We start from the raw sequence: 26,877 nt of genomic DNA, 5'->3' as shown, positions 1-26,877 counted from the left end.
CTACAACCCTACAAAGTCCATGAACTGACGTCAGCAAACCTAACATCCGGAACTGCAACACTCACAGTTCGCTGGCTTCGTCAAATTTCTGAGATAGATTTCCAAGGTTTTGTCGTCACAATAAGATCATTGGATGACGTCAACATTGTGATCGAACAAGGAGTAAGTTTCAAATAAATTTTATGCGTAGTTTTATTTTGTCTTGTTTACATTTTAGCCAATCGAAAGAACAGAAATTTCGGTTCCTCTTTCCGAACTCGAAAGTCCTTGTTACAACACCATGAACGGCCACCAGGTGGCACTAAGCGGGTTGTTACCGGGACATAACTATACTTACACAGTTATGTCACAGTACGACAGTGTGACGACACAAACGTACTGCTCCTCTGGTGGTTGTGAAGTTAGCAAAGAAGTTAGGATTCCAAGTAAGTTGTTGCTTTATGGCAGGAGTGGATTTTTTAAAGGTCATCAAATATTTTACCGACACACATGTTGGGTACGTAGACTATTTCCAGTAGGCCTTGGACAGAGGTTACCAACTTTTCACATAATGGTTGTTTTGTTATATTCCCGAGTAGCACGGAGCAAGCTCAATAAAATGTTAAATCTTAATAAATTTGACAGCACAACGTTTGGGATTTTCTCTTTGATTCGCTGGTTTGAGCAAATCTATGATCCAAGAGCAGTTTGTTATATCACAAACAAGCCTAAGACATTATGTTATGCGCAAACTTTGTTACACGAATATGATTGTAAAACAATGAGCTCTTGGCAGTCCCACGGAAATCGCTCGGTCAACCATTAGGGAACCGTTGGTCCTAATTTCGAAACCGCTGGCCAAGAAAAAAAAGGTAAAAAAGGCATTTTCACATATTTTTCCCGACTGGTGCAACGTGCAATATTAAGGACTTATTTTGACATCGGAAACCCCACTGTTTGCCTCAAATACGCCACAGGTTCTCTATCCCTGCCTGAAGTCCAACGAATTAAAACATCCCATGTGTTTAACCATGTGGCAGTATCTAATAGTAATTGTGCTACCTTTCTTTTCCCAGATTTGAGTTTATGTGATTCGTACTTCAACTCTTGCGACAATACTTCAGTTTGTGTCAGAAGAGGAAATCAATATTCATGTGAATGCAGGACGGGATACATATCTTCAAACACAATAGGTATAATATCATTCAAAGCACAGACATCCATAATTAACTTCAATCTCAATTACACCTTATGCTCAGATTCTCCGATTTGCACCGACACCGACTATTGCGAAGAAACTCGTACAAACTGCATCCCCGAAGCAATCTGTAAAGATTACCCAGCACCGGATCTGGGAGCATCTTGTACTTGCCCACAAAACCACACTGGAGACGGGTAAGTAAACTTAAAATCAGTTTGTGTTTTGCTTAACTTTGTTGCCGGTGCAGACAAGTTCCGAAAGACTTCTAAAAAAAGCTTTTTCTTTAGCCCTTAACTTAAATGGTGCTTGTGCAAGCATTTTAAATCGGGATGAACCGTTCCACACTGAGAGAATTGAAATAGTCAAAAGAAGCAGTCAAGGGGACCGGTGACCATGGCAGCAAATGAAAGCAAAAAAGCTAATGTGTCAGATATATTATCCCAACTGAAACTCTTTTATTTGCAGATTAACTTATGGAACTGGGTGCAGCAGTGCAAATGGTTTAATTGCTTCTGTTGATCTTGTGGTTTTCCTGATTACATTCTTGTGGGCTTTGTAATTGTATAAAACTTTGATAACTTCTTAAGCTTGTAACTAACACCGCCTGTTATTTGTTGTAAATAATGCAAGTGTGTGTAAACGTAAAACTAAAACGGTTCAATAACGAAAAGCTAAAGTGACTCAATGGCGTGCACCCACACACACATGAAATATGAACCGTCAGTTAAAATTCACAATTGTAAGCCAACCGATGCCGTTTGTACAATTTACACTTGCTTTCTTTTAATTCTATGCAGGCGATGCATGATATTTGAACGTAAACCGTATTCCAAGAGAGTGTGTAGTTATATTTGTGACAGTAATTGTGATTTGCATTAGAGAATGTAAACGTATGTTTGATTCCGGTCTCTGTACAAGTAATCATTGCGTTGCCAACCATCAAGTTGTTTTAAAACTGAAATATGCATTCTTTTGGGTGGAAAATCGATCCATGTATTTTGCCAGATTTCTTTAGTTTCAGTTTATCAACCTCTGTGTGTTACTAAATAAATACCGATTACCTCAACATTTTGCAGCTTTTGTAATCTTTTGTGTAAAAAATGGTTTAGGTCTGCACATTGTTGGTGTTCAGTCATGCGAGCACTCACGCAATTTTAGGTGCGCTCCAACCATTCTTTGACCCCTACCATGAGTTCAGTTTTGGAGTTTGCAAGTTGGTATCAGGGTTTCGACAAAGAAAAGCGGATTTAGTATGCAACACATCAAACACAATTCACAACAAGCCGTAAAAACAACAAAAACAAAATAACATTATTCAACATAAATTTTAAAACGTATCTTGTTCTCATCAGGTCGACGTCTTTTAAATGTTTGCAACTTCAAAGCACAAAGGGATTTAAGGTTTACACTCGTTAAGTATGCCAAGTTTATTTGCGATTTAATCATTTGTTGAAACAGATTTTTTGTACTTTGGATAATTCATTTAGTAAATGGTGATCAGCCTATTATGTTGCACGTACTGTTGAAATTAGGATGCGTAAACGTTTGAACCATTCAACCACTTTAAACTACACATGAGGCCATATGCGAACAAACTTTAGAAATCACTTATGAACATAGCACCTACGTTACGTGTCGCTGTATTTAAACTGAACAACGTTACATAACAATCGACCTTGTGAAGCGTAACCTCGTAAAACTTGCAGAGTAGTAAAGTTTAAACTTAAAGTAATTCGCATAGCTGTGGTTAAAGGCTTTCAAAAAGTCTATCAATCTGAATTACAGTCTACAAAAAGGGCTAAAACCCTGCCGCGGTATTATGATATTTACATCAATTGGTTTTTAACAATTTTCGACTCAATACTAACAATTGCAGCATCAAACCGAGAATGTCGAAAGATACCACTGCGCGTTTGCAGCACCTTATAACAGATTACAACAAAATGTTCCGGAAAAAAAACATGATCTACTTGCGGTGGCAGTTTCTAATCAGTGAGTTGTTTACGTGCCCCCTTATTTAGGTTGAAGTAGCTTTTAACTTTCTGACCAACAGATATTTCTCAGAATTAGACATAAGAATTTTAGGCTTTAAATAGGTAGCCTACTGAATCATGAGAACACGTGGACAGTAAAGTTACACCGATCAATGCCATATATGTCAAAAACCAGAAATGGTTTTAATGGAAACGATAAGCCGTAAATGCGAAGTTAAACTAGTTAACAGAGTATATTCTTTCTTAAGGTCAACAAACTTTTTCACTGACTGCTAATTTGGCTTCAGAAAACAACACTCGACTTGCCATGTTACAACCAATTTAATTTACTTAAAGTTTAAAAGCATCATACTATGGGCATATTCCTGTCTATGGCATAGACTTGATCATAATATAATGATAAATAAACTGTATTCTTGTGGGATTAGAGGTGTGGCACTGGATTGGTTTGAGAGCTACCTTAATGGTCGATCACAACGAGTTCTCTACAACCTGGAACTAGTAAACTGTTGCCGTGTTTGTTTGTTTTTTGTTGCAGGAAAATAACAAGTTTAAAACGTCCTTTTGCCATGCGTCCCAAGTTGGGCTGACGACAACCGATGGAAATGCATTCATTTCCGCATTTTTTTGCTTTTTTATTTTCCGTTTTGTTTGTCTTTTTTTGTTTTGTTTTTTGTTCTTGATATGTCTCATAAATGATGCTTTTGTTCTCATTTCAAAATGTTTAAATTATTTTTTAATCCTCATTTACCGTAAATGATTTAATCACTAACTCTGTTAAAGTAAAACACTGCAGTTTGGTTTTAAGTAGACTGTTACTGTAAGCACTGGCGCCCACTTATGGGGAGGCGGGGAGGCGCCGCCTCCCCGGGTATCTGCGTCGCTGACTACGTCATAAACAAGTTTTGCGTTAATTTATGCACACACAGTTTTGTAGTAACTCTGTACTACTGCTCAGTCAACAACCGCCTAGTTTGAACAGACAGACCTTTCTGAAAAATCAAACAACGCATATTGTTACGTCACAGGGTTGCCATACCGTCCTTATTTCTAAGTTTTTGTCCTTATTTTTAAAAACTGTCCTTATTTTTAACAATTACAAGTCAAATCCCTGATAAAAGTAAACCTAGACCTGGGATGTCGTGAGATGCACTACGTGTTTTCTACGAACCAAGGAGTTGGAACACAGATTGTTCCTTGGCAAAGCGATATGTCAAGGCTCGTATAAATGCAAAGATTTGTTCAAAAACGTTTGTTTCGTTTGACATGAAAGTCCAATTGTTCGTGTGTCCTTATTTCGAGTTCCATGTCGATGGCAACCCTGGTTATAAGTAATGAGCCATTGGATAAAAACATGCAATAAGTGTTTGCTAAAACTAGGTCATCAACATCGATAGAAATTGACATCGTTTACAACGGGGGTAGCCAATTTTTTTCAGGGTGAGCCGCATAACATGAAAATGATATTAGCTTACCAGCACAAACGCAGCGCCGTTCCGCAATTGTGGTCTACAAAGCGCTTTTGTGGGACCAACAGGAGCTACAATAGATAGCGCTACTGTCAAACAATAAATTTGTGGCATAAATTACTAACTTCTCATTTATGTCATCACTTGTATACGCACAGTAACGAAAGCATTGATACTTCAAGTCTTGTCTGAGATGTAACAAATTGTTTTTGAATCAATTTTATACGTCCTGTGAAGTGTAAAACTAGGTAAACTTAAGACCACATGTTGTTGTGGGAACAATTTCGTGGCAAATTAAATTTCAACGGTTAACTCGTTATTTTCCATGATATACATTAAGAACAAAACCTTCGCGGGCTTTATAAACTAAACTTAAATGCGTTACATGCAAGTTGCTGCGTAAATAGAAAACATGGTTGAAACCAACCAAACGACCTAGAAACGTAAGAAGCGATTACTACAACGGCTTTTGAGAGGCATGTGCGCCTTGTTGCGTAAAAATAAAACATGACTTTGTTGCAGTGAAAGAAAAAAATTATGACTGTATAGTTGGGTCGGCATCACCTGCTAATGTTTTGTGTACCAGTACAGAAACACTGCAAAGGGTGTAACTTGCGACTTTAGGTGACGTCCAGGCTGAAAATATTTTCGTCATTACCGAGGTATAAAATTCTGCCTCCCCGCCGATTTTAGCAAGTGGGCGCCTATGACTGTAAGAGTTTCATTTCCTATATGTGTGTGTGTGCTCTTCCTTCCGGCGCTTGAAACTATCCGACTGGGTTTCTTTCGGAGTTTTTTTTTGTGTCGAAACCCACCCTTATTCTTAACGTGGGTGGTTAGATTATAGGCCCCTCGACTGGTCCCACCAACGTTCTCAACTCAACTCAACAATAACTTATTGCGTGAAAGTGGCGTGAATATTCCAACAGCTCTTGGCTTGGTAATAAGTCCACCAATGATTGCAGACATTCACTTATACTTGATGATACAGAGGTTCCAACGGAAGCAAAAGAATCCATTTTCATTGCAAACTTTAGTGACAACGACAAAAAACATGAAGTTCTTCGCTGTTCTTACTTTCTTCTGCGCCATCGGACTTGCTCTCAGTCGCGGTAAGTCCAGCACCAACTCCTAATGGCCTATTTAACGTTTAACCGACCTAGACATTGTCAATTGTCTGGTTTAGCGTGTTTCAGGGTACACGAAAAAATACTCTAAAATAAAACTAACGCTGGTAGAGCAACGGTAAAAACGCAGAAAAAGAGGGACTGAGAGGGTGGAATCCTGCTGAAGAAACGGGTGGCGCTAAAAGCAACGCGACATGGTTTGACAAGATAGGTAAATTCCAGGCAGTTGAATAATAACCACTGTAAGCGACTTAATTAATACCGGCTGGCAACGGAAGACGTTTGCAAGTAAAGAACTTAAATACAGAGCTGCTGCAATATTGACGTCATCGGACAACTAACGTTAACCCTCAGGCAAAACAGGGGTTTGTGTACCAACTAAGTAAATATAACGCAACCCGCCACTCGAGGTCAGAAACCAGCCCAATCGGGCGCAAAAACCGCTACTCTGACACCACTGATGTAATCCATGCTAAAATCAATGTTGTTCGTGTGAGGATACACGGTTTAAGTTGTGCCTGACTTCGGAAAACTGAAAAAAAAATGTTCATTGCAGATTGGCCCACAACTTGTGTGTTGAGGCAAAATGAGTGGGTAAAAAGAATATGTTTAAATCTATGTAAAAACAGTAATGCAAATAACAAATATTGTTCAAAAAATTAATAAATACGAACAAGATTTATAATTTAGTTGTTTCTTTGTTACAAGTACAATAGCAGGCCTTTGCGAGTCACAGTACCAACCTGAAATGAAGAAAAGAAACAATACATAACAGCATAACGAATGCGAAATTGATGTAAGTTGTTTCAAAAGTCCAGCACCTTATGGTAATCAACACTTCACTTCGCACATACTACAGGACTTTTGTAGACAAAGTTCGTTGCACAAGAAAAAGACAACACAACTTTAGATTAACAGGTTTTGTTTGAACAGTTTAGTAAATTGCTTGAAGATTTAAAATGAAAAAATTTACTGTGCATGAACATACAAGAAAAAGCACCGCAGGTATAAGGCTGTGTTTGGGAACTTATTAGGATTTTAGGGCGAAAGCTTTTAACCAGACAGACATAGAAAGAGGGAGGGCAAGTTTTGAGGTGGGTTGTGGAGGTCGAAATATAACATTGTTTGAGTTGTTCACTTGATTATTTAATTTTGCCTGTTTCTTCAAAACTCTGTCAAAAGTATCAATTATGGCTTGGACAAAATCTGGATAATGCATCAGAATTCCAGCAACATGACCTGCATCGAACTCACGAATCTGCAAAAAAAATTAAACTAGTAAGGTGGCTTTGCTATATATTTTTGCATTTTATATGTTCTATATCATATTTACCGATTTACTATACACACCATTTGATCTACACAAAAAAAGTTACATAGAGTTTTAAAAACCAAAGCAAAATGTATGTAAAAATAAGTAATTAACTACTAATGTATTGTGAGTAAGTCCTGCTCTGGCTTTTTAAGTGCATTTTGCAAGATACAGCATGAACAACACCCCAGTTGTAAACAACACATACCATAACTAAACGAGTGGCTTTCTGATATACTTCCATTTTATATATTCTATACCAGTGCTTTTCAACCGGGTGTATTGTACACCCCAGGGTGTACCATAATTTTTAAAGGGTGTACCACTTTGATGGGGTGTACTGGGGTGTACCAGATACAAAATATAATATACCCATGACTAGGTATCACAATAGGCAGGTTTCAGTTTAACAGACTGACTGGAGTGTACAATATATGGCACAACATGCATATCAATTAGTGTACGTAGATTTTGAGATACAAAACTCTATTTGTGACGTCATAGTTTAACATTTCATTTCATAATCGATGTTAATGGTAGTTCATTTTGAAGTAGAAAGTGGATTATGGCTTGTTGGTATTTTGCTCATCATTATTTCTGTTAGGACCACAGAATCAGTGTGTTACAGGGTTGAACATTTTTTTCACTGGGGTGTACAAATTTTGAGTGAACGTTAAAAGGGTGTACCGCTTCAAAAAAGGTTGACAAGCACTGTTCTATACGATATTTACCAATTTACTATACACATCATTTGATCTACACATATGATTGTTTTTGTAAACAAAAACAAATGGGTCCCCACATGCGTGTTTGTGCGGATTTACAGTAAACAAATGTTGCGTTGATTTTTAGATTCTTAAGGACAAATTTTTAGAAAGCATTAACCCAACAATAAAAAAAAGCTGTAACAGTTGTGTTACAGACACTTTAAATTAAAAAGCAATTTGCTACAAGTGTATACATAACAAATTGTTTTCAATTTAACTTTGTTTCGCAAAACGAGTACCATTGACCTGTGGTAACCTCTCAGGGTGCACACGCCAAACGACTGTTTGACCTTTTGACACCGTTTTCAATAGCACGCCGCCCTTTGTGTTCAACAATACCGTTAAGCCTAATTTATACATGCCTTGAGCATTGATTCCTAAATTGATTGTTAAAAAAAACGCTACGACGAAAGAAAGTTCTAAACTGTGATTGTAATACCTACTAGTTGACCTTAAGTAACCCGTGATCATGCGGGGGCCAGCCTGACAACGAGCATTTAAAAAAACATTCATTTTGCAAAATAGTCAAGTTTATTTTTTTATCTTTACTTTGATTAACAAAGTTTTGCTTGACATATACAAAACCGAAGCACGGTCATTAGGTTTAAATCACGTCATAGGTGTAAGACCTTCACCAAAACTAAAAATGTGAGTGATAACTTAATAAAACGACATAGCATTGCTGTGCAAAACAGCTGATTACTAATCACCGGAACGACGTCTCGTAAAACGTCTCTCCGACGTCAAGCTGAGCCCTCCTGCTATTGTAAACCAGTGAGTTACTCTCTTGGGACTTCTGCCTACAGTGTCTTTCTTGACCAAACGAGCGTTAGACATATTTACGTTTCGGGGGGCTGTGGGTGAACCGCTGGGTCATTCGGAGTCAAACTTTTAGACGGATCAAGTTCAGATTGATGACTAATATATTTTCAAATTTAAATAAATTTGAAGCACTTTTTCTTTACCAAATGACCGTTACAAACCAGCGTAAAAATTTTACGTTTCGGGGGCCTGTGGGTGAACCGCTGGGTCAATCGGGGTCAAACTTGAAGAGGATCAAATTTGGATTATTAACTAACATCTATGAAAATTTGAATAAATTTAAAGCACTCTTTCTTGACCAAACGCGTCTCACAAACCAGCGTTGGACAGAAAAAAGAAGAAAAAAATATGGACAAAAACAATATGTGTCCCCTTCGGGGAAGGGGACCCATAAATAAGCCGTTGCTGCCAGACATAATGTATTGGCAGATATGTAGCTCTTCTGGAAGTTTTTATTATAACAACCTGGCATTTATTGTCCCATAAGAGACACCACCAGTACAAAGAATGCTTTTAAAATGAAACCCACCTCGCATCCAGGCCAAACCTCATCCATAGGTTTAAGAGTAGAGCGAGGAAAATACGCATCCCCCTTTCCAACAACAAATGTAACAGCTGATGTATCGACTGGCTTTGAAAAATTACCAAGATGAGTCACTTGGTCCATGACTCCTCTCATGAACTGGATTGTTTCTTGTTGTCTTCGTGCTTTATCCAATTTTTCTGCACTGTTGTGTTGTAGGGCCTCCTTTTTTTCTATGAGCAAAAACTTGTCATTTAAAAAACAGTAACAAAAAGACTTGAGTTTTATAACATACAAGGATTTATTTAGACAATTCTGGTCAATGGCAAATCCAGTTTGCAAAGCTTTTTCTTGCCATTACCCAGAGTATGCAATTAAGCAGACATTTTTTTGAAATGATAGGTCACAGTTTTACAATACCTATGCAATTAAATGAATTTGTCTGTAGTACAAACAAAGTCATTGCAATTTGATGTAACATGTCAATAAATTTGACACATAGAATCTAATAGGTAGCTGTAAATCACAATGCAACTAAATTAAACATGCAATGTACCAGAATAGTCTGAAGTCTGTGGTGTAAAATATGATACATACCGATGTCTGTGCTGTCAACAGCATTTTGACTTCCAAATGATTTACCCAATTTGTAGGAGTCAATTCCATCCAGGAGTTCAAATATTTCTTTCTCATATCTCGGGTTTTTAGCATATTGCGACTCCAAGACTCTCCAAGGGACCGCTTTGCTTAAAACACCATCAGTCCAGACAACAGATGCAGAGGTCCATGAAAGGCAAGGGATAAGTGCTATCGGTTCCGGCCAATTTGTTGCAGCCAACGATGCCATGTGGCCACCCATTGAAATTCCAGTAAGTCCAAGAGGCCCATAACCAAGTTGTTTGAGCCAATGAAGCAACACTTGTGCTTCTAAAATAAGGCACGAGCCCATTACAAACAGATCACTTACTTTTAGAAGTCCTGAGCGCCATTGCTCTTTTGGTTTCCGAACACCATAAAATGGATTTTCCAGCAAAAGAGATGTTATTCCAGAGTTTAGTAAGGGTTTTGCAAGAAGCTCCCGCCTTCTACTGAACCCATGGTCTCCTGTTCCAGCCATGTGGATGCATGCAGGTTTCTGGCTACTTAACTTGCCAAATCTTTTACCTTTCGGCAAAACAACTTCAAAATTGGCAACTTTAATTGAATTTGGTACAAGGTTGGGTACAATTTCCATCAGTGGAGTGACAAAATGGCCTTTTACGAGAGTGCAGTTGTTTGACTTTATTTCCTGGTCAATTTTAACCTCGTAATGAGGGTTAACTAACTTTGAGCATGTTTCTCGATTCGAGATTAGTTTGTGCATTTGCAAAATCTCTTTAATTTCCTCTGGTTTTCCCCATCCTTCAGTGTAGAATTTGGTCAACACCAATCTCCGATAGAACAGGTCAATCTTGCTAAGACCTGACATATTTCAGAAAACAACAACCTTCAAACAACGTCCTATTTTTTACGCAGGACACTAAAGTAGACAAACAACAACTTGGGTAAAATTCCAACTAAAATTTGACACAACAAAGTTAATAAATCAGTAAACAACAAACACCTCCCTGGCCTTTTCACGTCTCTTTACTTTCGGGTGCGGCAAACGTCGTCTTTGTGCGCAAGGTCACGTACTAAAAAACAAACTTTAGCTTTGCAGGCTGCAGCAAGACCACATGGCGACTCAGATTAAACAAACTGAAATAATGTTTTTCATCGCCAAAAATTGCAATGTACAAAAGGGCAAACTTAAATTTTATTTTATTTTTGCAATAAAATAGTGGCCAAAAGTTACCAAAACGATTTCTTTAACAAATTTGTGATGTATACGTTACGATCATTGGATAAAAGTAAATATTGTTTTGTCTTCTCTCACGTTCTGGTTGAGTGATTTGTTTGTGAGGCCAAGATTTCTCGAAAAGACATTGTTACTTGTTAGTGTAAAAATTTACGAAAAATACGATTTGTTGCAACATTTTGGATAAATGCAGTTTTTTGGACACAAACGTTTTCCAGTGTAAAAAAGGTTGGCGGCTTGGCGCAAAGATTTAATTTGAGTGCATGTGTTTGTAGAGTTTAGTTGAAATCCAACAATACAAATGATTTTTCTTGCAGTAACTTTAACGTTTAATTCTATATTTTAAAACAATTTTCTTCTGAGTTTTGCAATGGCAGATGCATTGAGCATTTTGCGGGAATACAACGTTGGAAAGAAGAGTATAGAAGAACATGATGGACATATTATATTTGGTGATTTTTCGTGGCCAAAAAATGTGAAAACGAACTACATCATTTGGGGGTAAGTGGTAAATATGCTTCCTTTACACCTAAAATTGAATTGTAGCTATATTAATTTGCAAGAAAAAAGTATGTTATGCAATAAAATCTCCAATTTAGATACTCCAGGAAAAATCAAATTGAAAATACTTAATCAGTTGTTATATTTTATTGTTTCACAAGACATTTGCTTTTCGCATTGTCTGTTTCGGAAAAACAAATATTGAATCAGTGGCATAAGTGTCTAAATAAGATACTGAGATTTTTGGTTTTGCATTTAGAACTGGAAAAGATGGAAACCCAAAGGAATATTACACCCTGGATTCACTCGTGTTTCTCCTGAAAAACATTAAACTTTCTCATCCCTTGTATGTGCGACATGCTGCTGCTGAGGAAATCCCTGTTGTACGTCGACCAGACAGAAAAGACTTACTTGCGTATTTGAATGGAGAAATAGGTGAGTTTTATGCAGTTAGTAAATTTATTCATCTCATAATCAAGCAGAAAATTTGAGTTTGTCGATATTGTTTCATCTGTAACAAGTATTGTAATTTTTTTATTAATGTCACAAAATTGAGTTTACCTGATGGTTTAAAGCCCCAGCAAATAAACTGTTCATAGTATTACATTTATCTATATATATAGCTTTTTAGACAATTGTATTTTTACACCAATGTTTTAACAATTTTCATCAGGGTTATTGCTTGATTGTTTGTTTGTTGAAACTTAATTTAAACATTTTTACAAAGTCTGTTTGTTTTATAATATATTAAGCAACATCGAACAATGTGGACAAAAGCGCACCTCTGGATATCACGCTGCAGAGACCAAGTAAAGTTAAACGACCTGCATCCGGTCCAGCAGCAAGTGAAGATGTTTTGTCATCTGAGCCTACAACAAAACGGTCCCGAATTGACGATGGGTTGAAAGCAATGAGAAACAGGGTAAATTAATATAAGTGTTGTGAATATGAGTTTATGTTTGTCCTGTATTTTTTACTAAAATGCCAACTGTTATGCTTTATTTCACTCAGTAACTGACTGCAAAACTGCAAATGTTCTGTTTGATCGAGCACGAGCATTTCACGCTAGTGCTCGACTGAGCGCACTCTGTGCATTGTTGCACCAGTGGTGTTTTAAACTCAGGCCCCAGAACTATGTGTTTTCCAACATCTAGCAAATAAAAAATTAGTCACTTTTGTTCTTGGTTAATTTTAGAAAACTTGTTTCATGTGTTAGAAGGGCATAAATATACCAATTTAACGCTCTGGTCAGTTTGTGCAACTGCTCAGCCGAGCACTGAGCATCGAAAACAGCAATGCTCAGTACAACTACTCGGGTTCTGGCTCGGCTCGGCCCATCCCTAGCAATTAGCTCAGGGCCTCAGGCATCAATTTTATGTTAATAAAAAAAATACATTTTAATGCTTAAAATCTGAATAAGACTGTGCATTAAACATATAATATGATGAATATATCTTATGTGCAGAGGTTGGAGCGACTGGCAACAAACAGATCTGAAAAAACCGTCACCACTGAAGAAATCAAATCCACAAATATCTCGGAAGCCATTTCAGTTGAGAAGATCGCTGCAATGAAAGCGAAGTTCATGGCAAGAAAGAGAAAAATGATTCCGGAAATGGATGACCCTGGACAAGCTTTTGGTAAGATTGGGATCGTTTGTGTCCACATCAAAAAATGCCACAAAAGGCTTACTAAAATAAGGTTAAAACAGATCCTTTCAATTTGTTATCTTTTATGGGTACATGAAATATTATTTTTTTGTTTTTTCTAGTTGGTGTTTTTTTTAACTTTATTCACACAACAAATTTCAACATTAAGAATCTTTGTGCCTACATTAGAAATGACATAAAAGATTTATGTTAAAATAGAAGGTACCTTAAAGTATATTTTTTTTCAATTTTATGTCTTTTTATGTGTTCCCTTCCCTAAAGAGGAAATTTTTTGTCCTCTCTAGTCAGTATTTGGTAACGTTTTTCATGTAAGTTTTTTTTTAAACTTTTATCTAAGTTTTCAAAAATGATTAATATTTAATTAGACCAATCAGAACATGCCGGTGAAGACGCCACAGAAGATGACGGTGGAGTGATTGATCTTACCACAGAAATCTTAGCACGAGAGCGAAACTGGCGAACTCGTTCCACTGTACTGCAGAGTGCCGGAAAAAACTTCGGCAAGAACGTCTTTGCTCTTTTGTCTTCGATTAAAGCGAAGGAGGAGGGAAGATCTGCAGCCGGGGAGAAAGAATCTTCTTCCACCAGCAACACAAACTCCTCCACATCTACTACTGTTAAGAGCAGTTCCGCGGTATGTATACAAAAATTGTCTGTTTGCTTTTTGACTACTTTGGGTCTGGATGCAAAAGTTTAAAAAATGATATAAGAACTGCTGCCACTGTGACTGTCCTTATTTTTACGTGCCAGGCAGTCAGCCAACCAGACTGAAAATGTTGTGTAAACATTTTGTACAAAGATCCACTTCTAGCCAGTTTTTGTTATAAATGTAATCACTTTGCAGTAGACTAGGACTAGCTATTCTTGTTGAAATTAGGACCAAAATTTTCCAGTTTCCATATAGCACTGGTAAGCAGACCTTACTTAGGGAACATTGATCCTAAACCACACAATTGAATCTGATTATTATCTTTGTCATACAGAGTTCCAAAAAACCCACCACCCAAGTTCCTGGTTACAGTCGTTACGATCAGGAAAGGTTCCGTGGCAAAGAACAAACTTTAGGTTTCCGAATCGACACGATGGGAACTTACCACGATATGAGTTTGAAGTCTGTCATGGTAAGAAAAAGACCCCATGTGATGTTTATGTTGGGAACTTTTGAATTAAAATCTTAGATCTCAAACAAAATTGTCGCACATAATATTTGATTACAACTTGTGAAAAGTATTTTTGAGTTGATCCGATCTTGTTGTTGCTAATCAGATTTTTGTTAAACCTTTGCATTGCACTTTGTTACTGTAAAGAATAACACACTAAAATATAGTTGTAACTGCAGTTGTTAGGTTCAGTTGTGTTTGTATGCGTTTTTATCTGAGAAATAATTTTTCGAAATTGACAAACTTTATTTGCTTTATGACATTATTAGGAAGGGGCAACAGCGAAAAAAGCGTCACAAGCCTCAAAATCGCGTCCGATGGTGAAACCCGCTCCTGCCCCAGTTGAAACATCGTCGAAACCAGCCAAGCGAGTCTCGAGAACTCCAATCATCATAATCCCAGCAGCAACAACCTCTCTTATCACACTGTATAATGCAAAAGACATTCTCCAAGATTTAAAAGTAAGAAGTTCAAAGTTTTGAAATTTGTAAAGTGACACCAAAATTGCCTTCTACAGATGATAGTTGATGTCAGCTCATAACATTTATTTGTTTCTCCGCAGTTTATTTCAACAAAGCAGAAAAAGAGTGAAGGCATGAAACGAGATAATGAGGTTTTAATTCAGAGACGTAAGGACAATGGGGCAACCTCGGTTCCTTACAGAGTTATTGACAATATTTCAAAACTCCAGACCCACGACGACTGGTAAAAATAATACATTAGCTCTGCAGCTTTTGTCAAATTAAAAAGTTTTAGAACTCATTTTTAAAGTTTTAATGAAGAAAATAATGCCCCAAATAGAAGTAAAACTAGACATGCTTGTTGTTCAAACGTTTTGGCAAATGCCCATAAAATCATTAGTGATCATTTCTAAAGATTCTTGTAAACTGTTGTATACTCCAAGTGCTAGACCTGACTAAGTTATCTCCTGGATCAGTTTTACACACATTTGTCAAACAGTTTTACAGACTGTAAGTTCAAGAAACATATTTTTAACATTGTTTTTGTTCCAGGGAGCGAGTAGTGGCAGTTTTTGTTCAAGGTCCAGCTTGGCAGTTTAAAGGTTGGCCATGGTTACTACAGGATGGCTCTCCTGTTGACATATTTGCTAAAAGTAAGTATTTCATGCTTTTGATTATGCCAAACAATTTATACAGTATGTAAATGTAATGTATATGTAAGATTATAAAATGTAGATGACTAAATAACATGAAGTGAGTTAAGTTAAAGCCATTTTGCTTTGTGAAAAAAATTGCAGCACAGCAGCACGAAAAAAATCACCAAGTAGGAAATAGCTGCGCAACAATGACTGCAAAAAGGAAAGGTCACAACTGGTCATTAATGGCTTTATCAGATATCTATGATTACTTCATTAAATTGTCAACACAAATCTGTTTGGAAAATGTTTACTGCTCAAAACAATGAAAGCTTGGTATTTTTGTGTGTAGCCATAGATTTTTCTTTAGATGGAAAAAACATACAGCACATAAAAGTGACTGTTGCACTGTTTAAATTTGTATGTTATTTTTTAGTCCAGGCATTCCATCTTAAGTTTGTGGAACAGAAGATGGAGAGGAACGTGTCACAGTGGAATGTTCATGTGATGAACCTGAGTGAGACGAAACGACATATGGATCGAGCTGCACTTCTCAAGTTCTGGGAGGTTTTGGACAGGTTAGTAGTTACTGTATTGTAGACTTGAGTGTTTTGTCCTGAATTGTGTCATGCACCAACATCGCTTGTACTGGTGAATGGCAAATGTGGAAAGCAATGAAATAAAACAGTACTACATATGTCATTGTTATGCCACAAGTTGGCTCTTTTAGCCATTATGTCAAAATTAAACATTTTGTCTTGCTTAGGGATTTAATTCAAGTAATGTCAGGGTTTTCAAGTTTTTGTGCCAAATAGGAGTAAATCACGCTCTGCTTAAAGCTTTATCTGATGTAAAAGTTTTTAAATATAAATTTTGTGGCCTTTTGTCTTTGAAATTAAGAAACAAATTGAATATGGACTTGTACTGATACAGTGTCAAATGTTCATTTTTGTGTTAAAACACAATTTGTGGAATGTTGCCAGATTAAGCTGGAGCTTCCTACCTATGTATTATGCTTGGTGCTTACATTTTTTCTTCAGAATAACTCTTTTATTAAATTTCCTTTCATCAACATCTGTGTTGTTTTTCAGGTTCATGACCAAGCATAAACCACATCTTCGTTTTTGATTTTTTTCATTCTACTTTATTTTCACCCCGATAGGCGACAGTAGATCGGTTTCGTTGGATGAAACACACCAGCGGTTGTGAATGTATTTCGTGCCTTTCGTGTTGTGCCTGCAAATTACAATCATGGTGCGAATGTTGTGTTTTGTTTCAGTATTTATAAAGGCAGTACCAAGCACCTCGTTCCAAAGATCGTACCATACGAAAAGTAAAAAAACTAGCTCGGACCGTACCACTTAGCCTACGGTACTGTTTTTTACACAGTTGGTTGGGTTTTGGATCGGTGTATAAGCTCTGGGGCGTGTCGTTCTATCGAATCCGTACTTCAAGCTTTGCGTACCGTAACATTTGTTTGTTTTTGCTGCGTAGTGCGTACCAAAGCTCACTGACACTGTGACATCTAAAGCAAACAGCTGGCTAACGCGCAGTGCTGGTCAGTGACCAAAAAGTCTACCTTAAACAATATATTGCGTAGACTGGACATTAAGAACAAAGTAGTTGTTGATGGCTTTTAAAGGATTGAAGTCATTAACTGCGTAAGTCAAAAACATCAAATAAAAACTGATTCAACGGACTTGCAATAAAGCATTCAGCTCGTCGGCGGGCTTATTATATATTTAGGCGTTGCCCGCCCACTGAGGATAAAATTAAACAAAGAAATTCGCACATACGGTGTGAAAGTTGTTGTTGGTCAGTGTCATATTAAAGTGGGGTTCTGACTGACCTACAGCCCCCAATCCCTAAGTTTTGTTCGTAACCACAGTTCGTACGTAAAAATAAATATGTATAGATAAAGTCCCCTTCTAAGTTTAGCCAGGGGTTCCATTCAGTGGTCGGATTCAATTTTTTTGCCAGCCGGTTCTAAAGTCATATTTTTTAGCCGGTTCGGTTACAAAAAGTCCATTGAAAGTAACCAGTAATGCTATCCGGTTTGCTTATCTTATAAAATTTCGTGAGACGGTTCTATTGAACCTGTATACAGAACCGGTGCGAACCGGCTGAATCCCACCACTGGTTCCATACAACCTTAATTCGCCTCGGTAGTTGGTAACACGGGTAGTGGTTATAAATCGGCGACGTGTAGGCTTATTAGTAGATTCTATTACTTGAATTAAACTAAAACTAGTTTAAGAAGTTCACAAAACAGAAACTCTGAAACATGACGAGGTGTGTGAGTGAAAAATTTTCAAACCACGTGTGTTCAGCAACAAAACATAAACTGTTGCTAGGCCACGATTTGTAGAAACTTTATTTCATAAGTTCTCAATTAAACTCACACAAGGTCTTTGGACAATAATGCTGATTTTCCGTGGTATTTTGATTTAAACTGCCAAACTCTAAGATAAGTTATGTTTCTTTTGATTAAGTTTACGAACTGTGGCGCTCACACTGTGAAATTATAACATTACCCGTTTGAACAGCGATCCATGTTTACCAAATTTAGCAAAAGTTGTTCGTTATTAAGAAAAGTTACAAAAGTTACCGGTTTACGGCGTATAAAAAGTTAAATCTTGTAGAGATAATTTTAACACTTTAATGTGTGAAAAACTGTCAGCTGTTATGAAGGGAGCTCCTGAGTTTATAGTGTGTAAACTTTTTCAGTTTGTATATAGTTGTAAAAAATGACACTTTTTTGCGGTGGCAACTGCATCGTGCAATATAAAAGCAAGTTGCAAGCATCCTTTACTTAGTATTCCTGTAAGAAGCTTGTCAAGCCAGTAAATCTACAAACGTTATAATAAGGACTGTTGCAGAATAGATGAATTTCAGTGAATTAATGTTTCATGTTTGTTGTTTTTCAGGTAGTTAATAACAAACAACTATTTAAGATGCCGCGTATTGATAATGATATCAAGCTTGACTTCAAAGATGTTCTTCTACGTCCCAAACGAAGCACACTTCGTAGCAGAAGCCAGGTTGATGTTACTCGTCATTTGAAGTTCCGTAATTCTGGACAAAGCTACCTGGGCGTTCCAATAATTGCTGCGAATATGGACACTACCGGAACCTTTGAAATGGCGCAAGCATTTAATGAGCACAATGCATTTGTTACCATACACAAACATTATACTATTCAGGAATGGTCCAACTTTTCAAATGAGCATCCTGAATGTTTTAATAATGTTGCAATGAGTTCTGGTACAAGTGATGCAGACTTCGAAAAGCTTGTAAATGTTAGTCAGGAGGTTGATAAAGTAAAGTACATCTGTCTTGACGTCGCCAATGGCTATTCTGAACACTTTGTGGCGTATGTCAAAAAGGTACGGGACCGTTTTCCAGACTATACTATTTTTGCTGGAAATGTTGTTACTGGAGAAATGGTTGAGGAACTTCTTCTTGCTGGAGCAGATGTAATTAAAGTTGGAATTGGACCTGGTTCAGTTTGTACGACAAGAAAAAAAACTGGAGTTGGTTACCCACAAGTCAGTGCGGTTATTGAATGTGGCGATGCTGCTCATGGATTAGGTGGTCACATCATTTCTGATGGAGGTTGCACTTGTCCGGGAGATGTTTCAAAGGCGTTTGGGGCCGGTGCAGATTTTGTAATGCTCGGAGGTATGTTCGCTGGGCACGACCAGTCTGGAGGCGAAACAATCACCAGAGATGGAAAAAAATACAAACTGTTTTATGGGATGAGTTCAACAACTGCTATGGAGAAGCATGTAGGAGGTGTGGCAAATTACAGAGCTTCTGAAGGAAAAACTGTGGAAGTGCCATACAGAGGAGATGTTCGAGATACGTTGATGGACATTTTAGGTGGTGTGCGGTCAACTTGCACATATGTTGGTGCTGCCAAGCTTAAGGAACTGACAAGACGAACAACCTTCATTCGTGTCACGCAACAGTGGAACCCAGTTTTTGGACATTAGAAAATGGAATCAATCTGATCAACTATCTAGGTGATAAATTGAACTTAATTTTGGTGCATCTCACTGTGTACAAACATGCTGTGTCTGTGCCTTGCCTCACGCTTTGTATGTTATAATTTTTGAAAAAGTGGTTCTTAACCTTTTTGAACATGACACACCCCTCAATTGTGCTTCAGGAATCTGCCTAATTCCACTACTTCAACTGTTGTTTGAGTTTTTCGTTAAACTTTTGTAACAAACTTTATTAAAACCCAGCTTTAAAACCTTTAAACTATACACAAACGTGAAATACACAAGTAAACATAATATTGCAAGATGTAAATTGCATGCTGCTATCAAATCACATGTTAACAGTGCTGAAATTTCTGTGTCTTAATTTGTCAACATTTGTATTTTGTTGTATGTTTTGTTCAGTTCTTGTTTTAGTATCACATGGTGCACCACAAGGGTATATAATACAACTTGTTACATTGTTTGTCCAATTATCATTTGCTAAAACATTTCATCAGAGTCACGGGTTGTCTTGTTGTTAGTAGATGCTTCCACCCACAGGTGATGGTTCAACAACTAGTGTAACACTTTATGTTGCTGCTGAGCCCCTCTGTATCAAATGGTTTGTCACATGTCAGTTTTCACATAAGAATGCCCTACTACGAAGCTGCCATGCGCAGCATACGAGGTATGCAACGGTGCTTGTGATTCGACTTTCGGCGGATTCTCCACTGAGCCTGCTTGGCTTAGTTGGTAGAGCTTGAATCCTGGAATGACTCCCAACGTACTGTGATTTGACTTGATGTACAGTTTACAGTCAGTATCAAGTTCATTAAGCAACGTTATTTCATTCTTGGGTCTAACCTAAAGCAGCACTGACATCAACAACACTTGCGCTGGAAGTGAGGAGCTCGCATTGAAAAAGGTGTAATGCTTGTTGCCTTATACTGCAAAAACACAGAAGTGTTCCTGTCCATTAGCGAATGATAATAAAACCCAATACATGATGAGAATAATGTTTAATTTAAACAATTGCAACAGTACAAGAATGACTCGAATAATTAGTTTTGTACAAAACAGAAGAGGCTAAAAACTAGAAAATATGGAACTATTGGGAAGCAAAAAATGAAACTTATTAGAAGATGTTTGTAGAGTCTTTTGGAACAATCATATAAAACATGTAGGCTAATTTAATAAAAAGATAGTGGAGCATTACTGTTTAGGTATTTTTACCATTTACATCTGCCAATACCAACAACATCAAAAGTATGAAACAACTAAAAATATAAAAATGCCAGCTTAGCTCACCACATGTAAAGAAACTATTACACCAGAACCATTAAATTGAAGCTTAATACAGTGATAGATCCACCATTCGAAGTAAAAAAATGCACAAAATAAATTACAAGTCGAATTTAAAATGCACCCTGCATAGATACAGCACAAACACAAATTAAATATGTTGGTTGAACTTTAGAAGAAAAGAAAAAAACACCACATAAAAATAATACATCATACACAATTATTACTGTTTATCCTTTGACTAATTGGGAGTTTAAATGCATTTTTACAAACTTAGAAAAATGAACTTTTCAATTTATAGCTCTTCGTGCAAGTAATTGAAGTTAAAAATTAAAAAAACATCCCAAGCCTTTTACAAGTTGGTTCTTTCCCCACGCACAAGTTGACCTTTCAACCTCCAAATATCATGAAAAGTAATTTCGCCATCAAATCTCCCCTTCATCCTTCTAGTGGCGACTTCATTTACTTCTTTCTCAATGCTTTCTTGTGTCGTCCCCTTCACATCGATGTAGTGACAATCGCTGCTCGCAAAATGACAAGATATCGCCTGACAGAAAAGTTTCAGTTAAAAAAGTCGCTCCCACATGAATTCTCATCGCTCTGAAGAAGCCCTATCGTTTTGGTGGGCTATATCACCGAAATTCCAAGTTATTTAAAACAACCAGTATTTAGTCTAGCACCACAACATATATTTAAAAAAAGTTATATTTTGGTAATATGCAATTCTTTTGTGTTTTACTCAGCAGCTAGCTAGAGCATAATTTAAAATCCACAATGACTGTTAACCAAACTTTCAGTAAATTCTTAAAACTGTTCAGGAATCTCTAACATTACAATGCTATGCCGATAAAACAAAACCAAGTTGTTATTACTACTTTTTTTTACTCAGACAAATAAAGTCATTTGACATGATATTAGCTACCAGCAGAAACTTTCACATGATTTAAGCATCTAATACCTTTCTGAATCTGTTTGTTTTGTTTGCACCCGATCCATGGATAAGAATGGGATGAAAGAAAACGGTGTCTCCAGGTTCCATCACCAGATGAACTCGTTCAGAGGTGGGATCAAAATCTCGGACTCCATGGTACATTTTGTTCACTCCACCCTTAAACAAAAACAACATATTACAAACGGCAGTCAAATTGACAAAATTACTTTCAGTATTTTTATTTGATTTTCCAAAAATATTACAAACATTTTGAAAAACAGCTTCAAGGTTTTGGCCAGCTTAACATATTTCCAATTTTCAGAAGCAAGTTTATGAAAATATTATATTCGTAAGTTTAATAAGAAAAATAACAACCCAAATAGACTTAAAAGATACTGTATATTGCATTAGCGTTAAACAATAAAGCATGTTACTTCTTAAGTCTATTCGGGCCAATATTTTTCTTGTTAAGTTTACAACACATAATGAATTTCAAACACTCCACAATTTTTAATTGACATGTTAATATTAAAACCGCATTTATATAATTTTAGTTTCATTAACCAACAAACCTCCCAGTCGGGGTAATCATGCTGGAGCAATGTTCCTTTATGAGATCCTGGCAGCACCACAAGACAACCGTTACTCCGATCGACATGCTCCAGAGCCGTCCAAGATGCCACGATGCGGTCGGCAGGTCGAAATGGGAAGTAATGCAGATCCTGGTGCATTGGGTGTCGCGATGTCATCTTGCCTGCAATCAAATAGTTTTATTTTAACTCAAATACCCTAACCTTCCTCAAAAGAGCTTTTTATTACATTACTGTGTTGCAAAATTTTCAGGCATAGTAAAAACATAATTGTGTTTGTTCTATTTTGCAAGTAAAATTCTATGCCGAGTTTGTGTATGTGTTGCAAAACACATTTTAAAGTTTGTTTCTGGTAGAGTTACATTTAGTAAACATTCCATAGATTGAACCAGACAATATTTGCTAGTGCTTTGGACTTAGCTCGATGTTAATGATCAACATCAATAAGCGAAGGGTATTTAGCAAACAATGTTTGGTGCTTGTCACGTAGCACAGAACAATTAATATGAACATTTTCTATTCATCAACATATTCTGCATACTTGTACACTTTTCAAATTGAAAATTAATCCTACTTTTAACATTCTGGAAAACAGTGTTTATTTAAACACGCTGTGTACAAAAAATAAATAAATTATACCTCGATCATACTTACCAAGATCAGGCGGTTTGTTGATCAACATTGTGTGCATTGCCATAATGTTTCTGCCAGTAAATGCCTCAGCATATTTCAATATCTAACAACAAAAAGTTAATTCAGTTGTTTTTCTATTTAACTCGAAACTATTTGTCAACATATAACATTTTCGGTTTTAAGGATCTTATAGATCGAACTGACTTTAAGAATTTGTAAATAAGCAAAACTGACTGTTAAACCTTACAAAAGATCACTTGCTTATTCAAGCTACATTACGGTTTAAAACGGGCTGTATTTTATGGACCTTGTGTAATTGTTTGGTGCATGTTAGGCTAATCCTTAGTGACTTAACAGGTTTCATGACAAAGATTTGTTAATAGGTATATAGGGTGATTTTTGGGGTAATAAGGTAATCTCATCTTTGGGTGATAGTAGCCTGCAACTTCTGCATTGTTATCCTACAACCGTAATGTATTGTTTCAGTGCAGGCTAAAAACAAATCTTTTTCGGACCATTACAGCTTGCTATAATCTGGTCTGGATGATATTTTTGCAGTAAAGCAAATCTGCCAACTCACATTTGGGTCTTCACAGTAGTTGAAGAGAACTTCATCCATTTGGAAGTCTTGGATCTTGTTGATATTTTTCTCTCCTGGCACGAACTCTGATTTACACTCAGAGACATCCCTCATCATGGTCATACCTGGAACCTTCACCTGTAAATTTTTATGTTACAACTTAAAAACAGGGCAACCAGCGGGCAGAATACAACCGTTAAATATAAATCATAATTTCCCCAGAAACAGGTGTTTTTATGTGTAGCTCAAAACATAGTTTTCATACAGTACAAGTAAGTGATTTAAATGATTTTTGCTTCAAAAGAAATGATTACAGGTTTTAACAAAGCAAGGCTAGAACTTTTTCAGACTCATCAATACCTATTTCACAAAAAACTTTGAACTTTTGGATCTTTAACCATGCAATAAACCTCTGAAAACTTTGTAAAGGTTGCAGCAGTCACATGTTTTATATCATGGTTTTTAAAATCTACACTCTACAAAGTACATAATTTACCTCCTTGCAACAAATTTGTTTGAAACGATTCCTGTATTTTTCGATGTCTTGTGGTGGAACAAGTTTCTTAACGACAAGGAAACCATTCGTCTCAAAAAATTCACGGTCTTGTTGTGAAAGAATGTTGAAACCGTCAAGTGTATATTTGAAGTCAGTTTGACTTGACAAAGGCATGGAACCAGCATAAGGTGCAATCACCTGGTTCGACGACTGAAATAAACATGAAGAACCCTTGTTTTTCAAATCTATTTGAATTTTGAATTAAATACAAAAATTGTTAGATTTAAATACAATTAATTAGCTTGGAAGTAAATATATTGTATCTGGGCATTAAGATAACTGATTTTTAGAAAAATTTTATAGTAAAAATTGATTGTTTTAAATAGTAAAAATTGATTGCCCATTTTAAAGGAACAATTCCTTGTTATCAGGTCATTTATTAAAAATATTGTTTATTAACTTCACTTGTTTTTAACTTTGAATTGCACATTTGCAATTAACTTTTCTGTATTTTATAATTTAGGCAACCAATAGTTTAGGCAAATAGGAAATATATGTGTGTAACTTACCAAATGTCGCTTGATCACTTGAAGCCTCTCCATAGCTGGAAAGTTTTTAGCCAAGTTGCAATGCTAATCGGCCAACACAAGCCTTTCTAGTCGTCTGCGAAAGTAAAAACACATTATAAATAAACTGTATAAAACTTCTCCTTTGCAATAAAAACGCCTGAGAAACACGACATTGCCTGCTTGTTATGTGCACCTGAAACGAATTGAATATATATTAATTGCCCCACTTGCAAAATGAGTTGCACTTTGCACATTTGTTGTTTACACACATGACGTCATAAAATCACAATGTCGCAATATTGAGTTCAAAGTTAAAAAGCTATCACTTACTTTAACCCAACCACACTTATAAAAACTGTTTCCAAAGTAATTTCAATGAAAAAAACCTAAAACATGGAAGATATAATAAATAATTTGGAATAAAAATCAATAGGACAAAAAATCTGTAGAATTAAAATATCTCTCATCCATTTAAGATTGAAAAAAGTCCCTTCATCGAAATACACAACAATTAATGATTTTTTTTTGTGATTCACTGTTTTTTGAAAGGGCGTTTTTATGTGTGTTAGCTTAGTTAAATGCAATAAATGTGTGTTTAAAATCTAGATTAATTAATAAAATAATAAAATACAATTTATTTGTGTTTCTTTTTTTGTTACAGCAGGTGTTCATCTTTGTTTTAATTTGACAAGGTCAAGTTGGGCTACTTTGTTGGGAAATTGCTGCAGAGTAGCGAAAAAGATGAGCACTGTTATGAAAATGGACAATCTGGAATGTCAAGACACATCAAACAATAAAGACTCGGATCTTTGTAAACAATGCAATGGCAAAACCCAAAACTTTGACTGCAGAAAACAATGCTTATGTCCATTAGTAGAAGGACATCATATGCTAATATTACACAAGAACTCAAGACACTATGATTTTTTAAGCAAATTAAAACTTCGATTTCTTTGTGGAGATGACATTCCTTGCTTAAAAGAGCTTTGCAATGAATGGTTTCCTATAAAGTACCCGGACAGTTGGTATAACCTCGTTGTGTTTAATGAAAAGTTTTACTCTATGGCTGCTACGTTGGATGACAAAATAGTCGCTGTGCTTATCGCTGAAATCAAACCACGACACCTAGTGCCGAAAGAAGACGCTGATTTACTTTCGTACTGCTTCCATAAAGACACAAAAGTTGCGTACATTCTCAGTCTCGGCGTTCATCACCCGCATCGACGGCACGGTGTTGCTTCTTTTCTGCTTAAAAACTTCTTATGGTATATTTCAATGTGCCTCAGCAAATCTGCGTTAGTCAAGGCTGTGTACCTTCATGTCCTAACTACAAACTTGGTTGCAATAAAGTTCTACCAGGGACATAACTTCAAACTGCTGCACTACCTACCATCTTATTACATGATTAACGGACTGCCAAACGATGGTTATTCCTACGTTTTGTATATAAATGGTGGAAAATCAAAGACAAATTGTATGGATTATTTCACAGCAGTCATAAAATTTTTGCAATGGCTTCGTTTTTGTCATGTTCCCAAAAAACTTTGTGGAATTCTTAGTTACACCCTTCAGCAAATCCTGCCAGGTTCCAGCCCTGCACCTTTTATATCGAAAAGCAGACAATGTCACAATTTATAACAATTGCTTATCCAACAAAACTGTATTGTAACATGTTGAAACTTATTTTTTGCACAATATTTATGGAGATGTTTTACCACTTTCTTTGTATTCTGTTCTTGGTTTAAAGTGGGACAAACTTTTGATACATAATATATTATTCAAATCAACAAAATGTGGTCATTTATTATACTAATTTTACTTGTATTTATTTAGTTGAAATTCTCTTTTTTGCTCCACTTTTTTACCTGATTTTGAATATGAAATTTACCCTTATGCTTTTGTAATGAACTAATTACTCAAAACACATCAATCCCTTCTGGTATTTTTACCCTAATTGCTCTAACCTATGTATGAAATCATTACAGTAGCACTTTTATAAAGTTTAAAAGTGCTAGACATTGCAATATGTGTTTTATAGGTACCTAATGTTCTAAATTTTATGAATATTTAAACTTTTTATATTTTTGTTCTATTTGTTTCTGTTGTTTTACTCAACTAATATTTACAGTAACGAAATGCAGTAGCAATGTGTGGCAAACGTGGAAACAAAATAACTTATCTATATCATGGGCTGTGATCTAGTTTGTTGTCATGTTTACAGTTAAATTCACTGTTCAAGTATTTGATTCAAGGCAAATTTCTAATCCTTTTCAATGTGTAATGTATTGTTTGTCACTGTGATGTCATTTATGTTATTGTTTGTGAAACACAG

General features: G+C 36.3%; 6 protein-coding genes across 6 annotated transcripts; 4 read left to right on the top strand and 2 right to left on the bottom strand.

Moving 5' to 3' along the window:
• The first annotated feature begins 223 nt into the window (after window positions 1-223).
• Window positions 224-1,776, top strand: LOC145205401 (uncharacterized). The gene is made up of 4 exons (XM_080078118.1): window positions 224-425; window positions 1,056-1,172; window positions 1,239-1,374; window positions 1,646-1,776. Exons 1-4 carry the CDS (start codon window positions 281-283, stop codon window positions 1,737-1,739), a joined length of 492 nt encoding a protein of 163 aa, XP_079934244.1. The 5' UTR covers window positions 224-280; the 3' UTR covers window positions 1,740-1,776.
• A 4,026-nt stretch (window positions 1,777-5,802) lies between these two features.
• On the bottom strand, window positions 5,803-10,751 carry LOC145203994 (protein ABHD18-like). Its single transcript, XM_080076386.1, has 3 exons — window positions 9,792-10,751; window positions 9,201-9,427; window positions 5,803-7,028 (listed from the first exon to the last, which is right to left on the bottom strand). The coding sequence occupies exons 1-3, from the start codon at window positions 10,660-10,662 to the stop codon at window positions 6,801-6,803; spliced, it is 1,326 nt and encodes a 441-aa protein (XP_079932512.1). The 5' UTR covers window positions 10,663-10,751; the 3' UTR covers window positions 5,803-6,800.
• A 566-nt stretch (window positions 10,752-11,317) lies between these two features.
• On the top strand, window positions 11,318-16,719 carry LOC145203993 (parafibromin-like). The gene is made up of 11 exons (XM_080076385.1): window positions 11,318-11,532; window positions 11,792-11,967; window positions 12,285-12,454; window positions 12,998-13,172; window positions 13,568-13,836; window positions 14,186-14,323; window positions 14,632-14,823; window positions 14,925-15,067; window positions 15,376-15,476; window positions 15,895-16,036; window positions 16,550-16,719. Exons 1-11 carry the CDS (start codon window positions 11,402-11,404, stop codon window positions 16,584-16,586), a joined length of 1,674 nt encoding a protein of 557 aa, XP_079932511.1. The 5' UTR covers window positions 11,318-11,401; the 3' UTR covers window positions 16,587-16,719.
• A 1,570-nt stretch (window positions 16,720-18,289) lies between these two features.
• On the top strand, window positions 18,290-19,928 carry LOC145203995 (GMP reductase 2-like). Its single transcript, XM_080076388.1, has one exon. It carries the CDS (start codon window positions 18,368-18,370, stop codon window positions 19,451-19,453), a length of 1,086 nt encoding a protein of 361 aa, XP_079932514.1. The 5' UTR covers window positions 18,290-18,367; the 3' UTR covers window positions 19,454-19,928.
• Window positions 19,681-24,651, bottom strand: LOC145203996 (phytanoyl-CoA dioxygenase, peroxisomal-like). The gene is made up of 7 exons (XM_080076389.1): window positions 24,546-24,651; window positions 23,977-24,186; window positions 23,481-23,618; window positions 22,922-23,003; window positions 22,250-22,431; window positions 21,705-21,854; window positions 19,681-21,293 (listed from the first exon to the last, which is right to left on the bottom strand). The coding sequence occupies exons 1-7, from the start codon at window positions 24,576-24,578 to the stop codon at window positions 21,099-21,101; spliced, it is 990 nt and encodes a 329-aa protein (XP_079932515.1). The 5' UTR covers window positions 24,579-24,651; the 3' UTR covers window positions 19,681-21,098.
• Window positions 24,652-25,210: 559 nt separating this feature from the next.
• On the top strand, window positions 25,211-26,877 carry LOC145204258 (N-alpha-acetyltransferase 60-like). Its single transcript, XM_080076743.1, has one exon. It carries the CDS (start codon window positions 25,287-25,289, stop codon window positions 26,181-26,183), a length of 897 nt encoding a protein of 298 aa, XP_079932869.1. The 5' UTR covers window positions 25,211-25,286; the 3' UTR covers window positions 26,184-26,877.

This window comes from Phallusia mammillata, chromosome 8, assembly GCF_965637545.1.
Source record: "Phallusia mammillata chromosome 8, kaPhaMamm4.hap1.1, whole genome shotgun sequence".
NCBI lineage: Eukaryota > Metazoa > Chordata > Ascidiacea > Phlebobranchia > Ascidiidae > Phallusia > Phallusia mammillata.
This window is presented reverse-complemented; position numbering and strand designations above follow the sequence as displayed.

What these genes read in the sequence shown, in the direction of transcription:
- LOC145203995 (XM_080076388.1), top strand. Translation starts at nt 18,368, where the DNA reads ATGTTTGTTGTTTTTCAGGTAGTTAATAACAAACAACTATTTAAGATG.
- LOC145204258 (XM_080076743.1), top strand. Translation starts at nt 25,287, where the DNA reads ATGAGCACTGTTATGAAAATGGACAATCTGGAATGTCAAGACACATCA.
- LOC145203994 (XM_080076386.1), bottom strand. Translation starts at nt 10,662, where the DNA reads ATGTCAGGTCTTAGCAAGATTGACCTGTTCTATCGGAGATTGGTGTTG. An exon ending in TGTTGACAGCACAGACATCG is followed by an intron (nt 9,428 to 9,791) that starts GTATGTATCATA and finishes TTTTGCTCATAG; the next exon opens with AAAAAAAGGAGGCCCTACAA. An exon ending in AGGTTTGGCCTGGATGCGAG is followed by an intron (nt 7,029 to 9,200) that starts GTGGGTTTCATT and finishes TTTTTTTTGCAG; the next exon opens with ATTCGTGAGTTCGATGCAGG.
- LOC145203996 (XM_080076389.1), bottom strand. Translation starts at nt 24,578, where the DNA reads ATGGAGAGGCTTCAAGTGATCAAGCGACATTTG. An exon ending in CAACAAACCGCCTGATCTTG is followed by an intron (nt 22,432 to 22,921) that starts GTAAGTATGATC and finishes ATTTGATTGCAG; the next exon opens with GCAAGATGACATCGCGACAC. An exon ending in ATGATTACCCCGACTGGGAG is followed by an intron (nt 21,855 to 22,249) that starts GTTTGTTGGTTA and finishes TTTTTGTTTAAG; the next exon opens with GGTGGAGTGAACAAAATGTA.
- LOC145205401 (XM_080078118.1), top strand. Translation starts at nt 281, where the DNA reads ATGAACGGCCACCAGGTGGCACTAAGCGGGTTGTTACCGGGACATAAC. An exon ending in CATATCTTCAAACACAATAG is followed by an intron (nt 1,173 to 1,238) that starts GTATAATATCAT and finishes CCTTATGCTCAG; the next exon opens with ATTCTCCGATTTGCACCGAC. An exon ending in CAAAACCACACTGGAGACGG is followed by an intron (nt 1,375 to 1,645) that starts GTAAGTAAACTT and finishes TTTTATTTGCAG; the next exon opens with ATTAACTTATGGAACTGGGT.
- LOC145203993 (XM_080076385.1), top strand. Translation starts at nt 11,402, where the DNA reads ATGGCAGATGCATTGAGCATTTTGCGGGAATACAACGTTGGAAAGAAG. An exon ending in TGAGTTTGAAGTCTGTCATG is followed by an intron (nt 14,324 to 14,631) that starts GTAAGAAAAAGA and finishes TGACATTATTAG; the next exon opens with GAAGGGGCAACAGCGAAAAA. An exon ending in TTCTGGGAGGTTTTGGACAG is followed by an intron (nt 16,037 to 16,549) that starts GTTAGTAGTTAC and finishes GTTGTTTTTCAG; the next exon opens with GTTCATGACCAAGCATAAAC.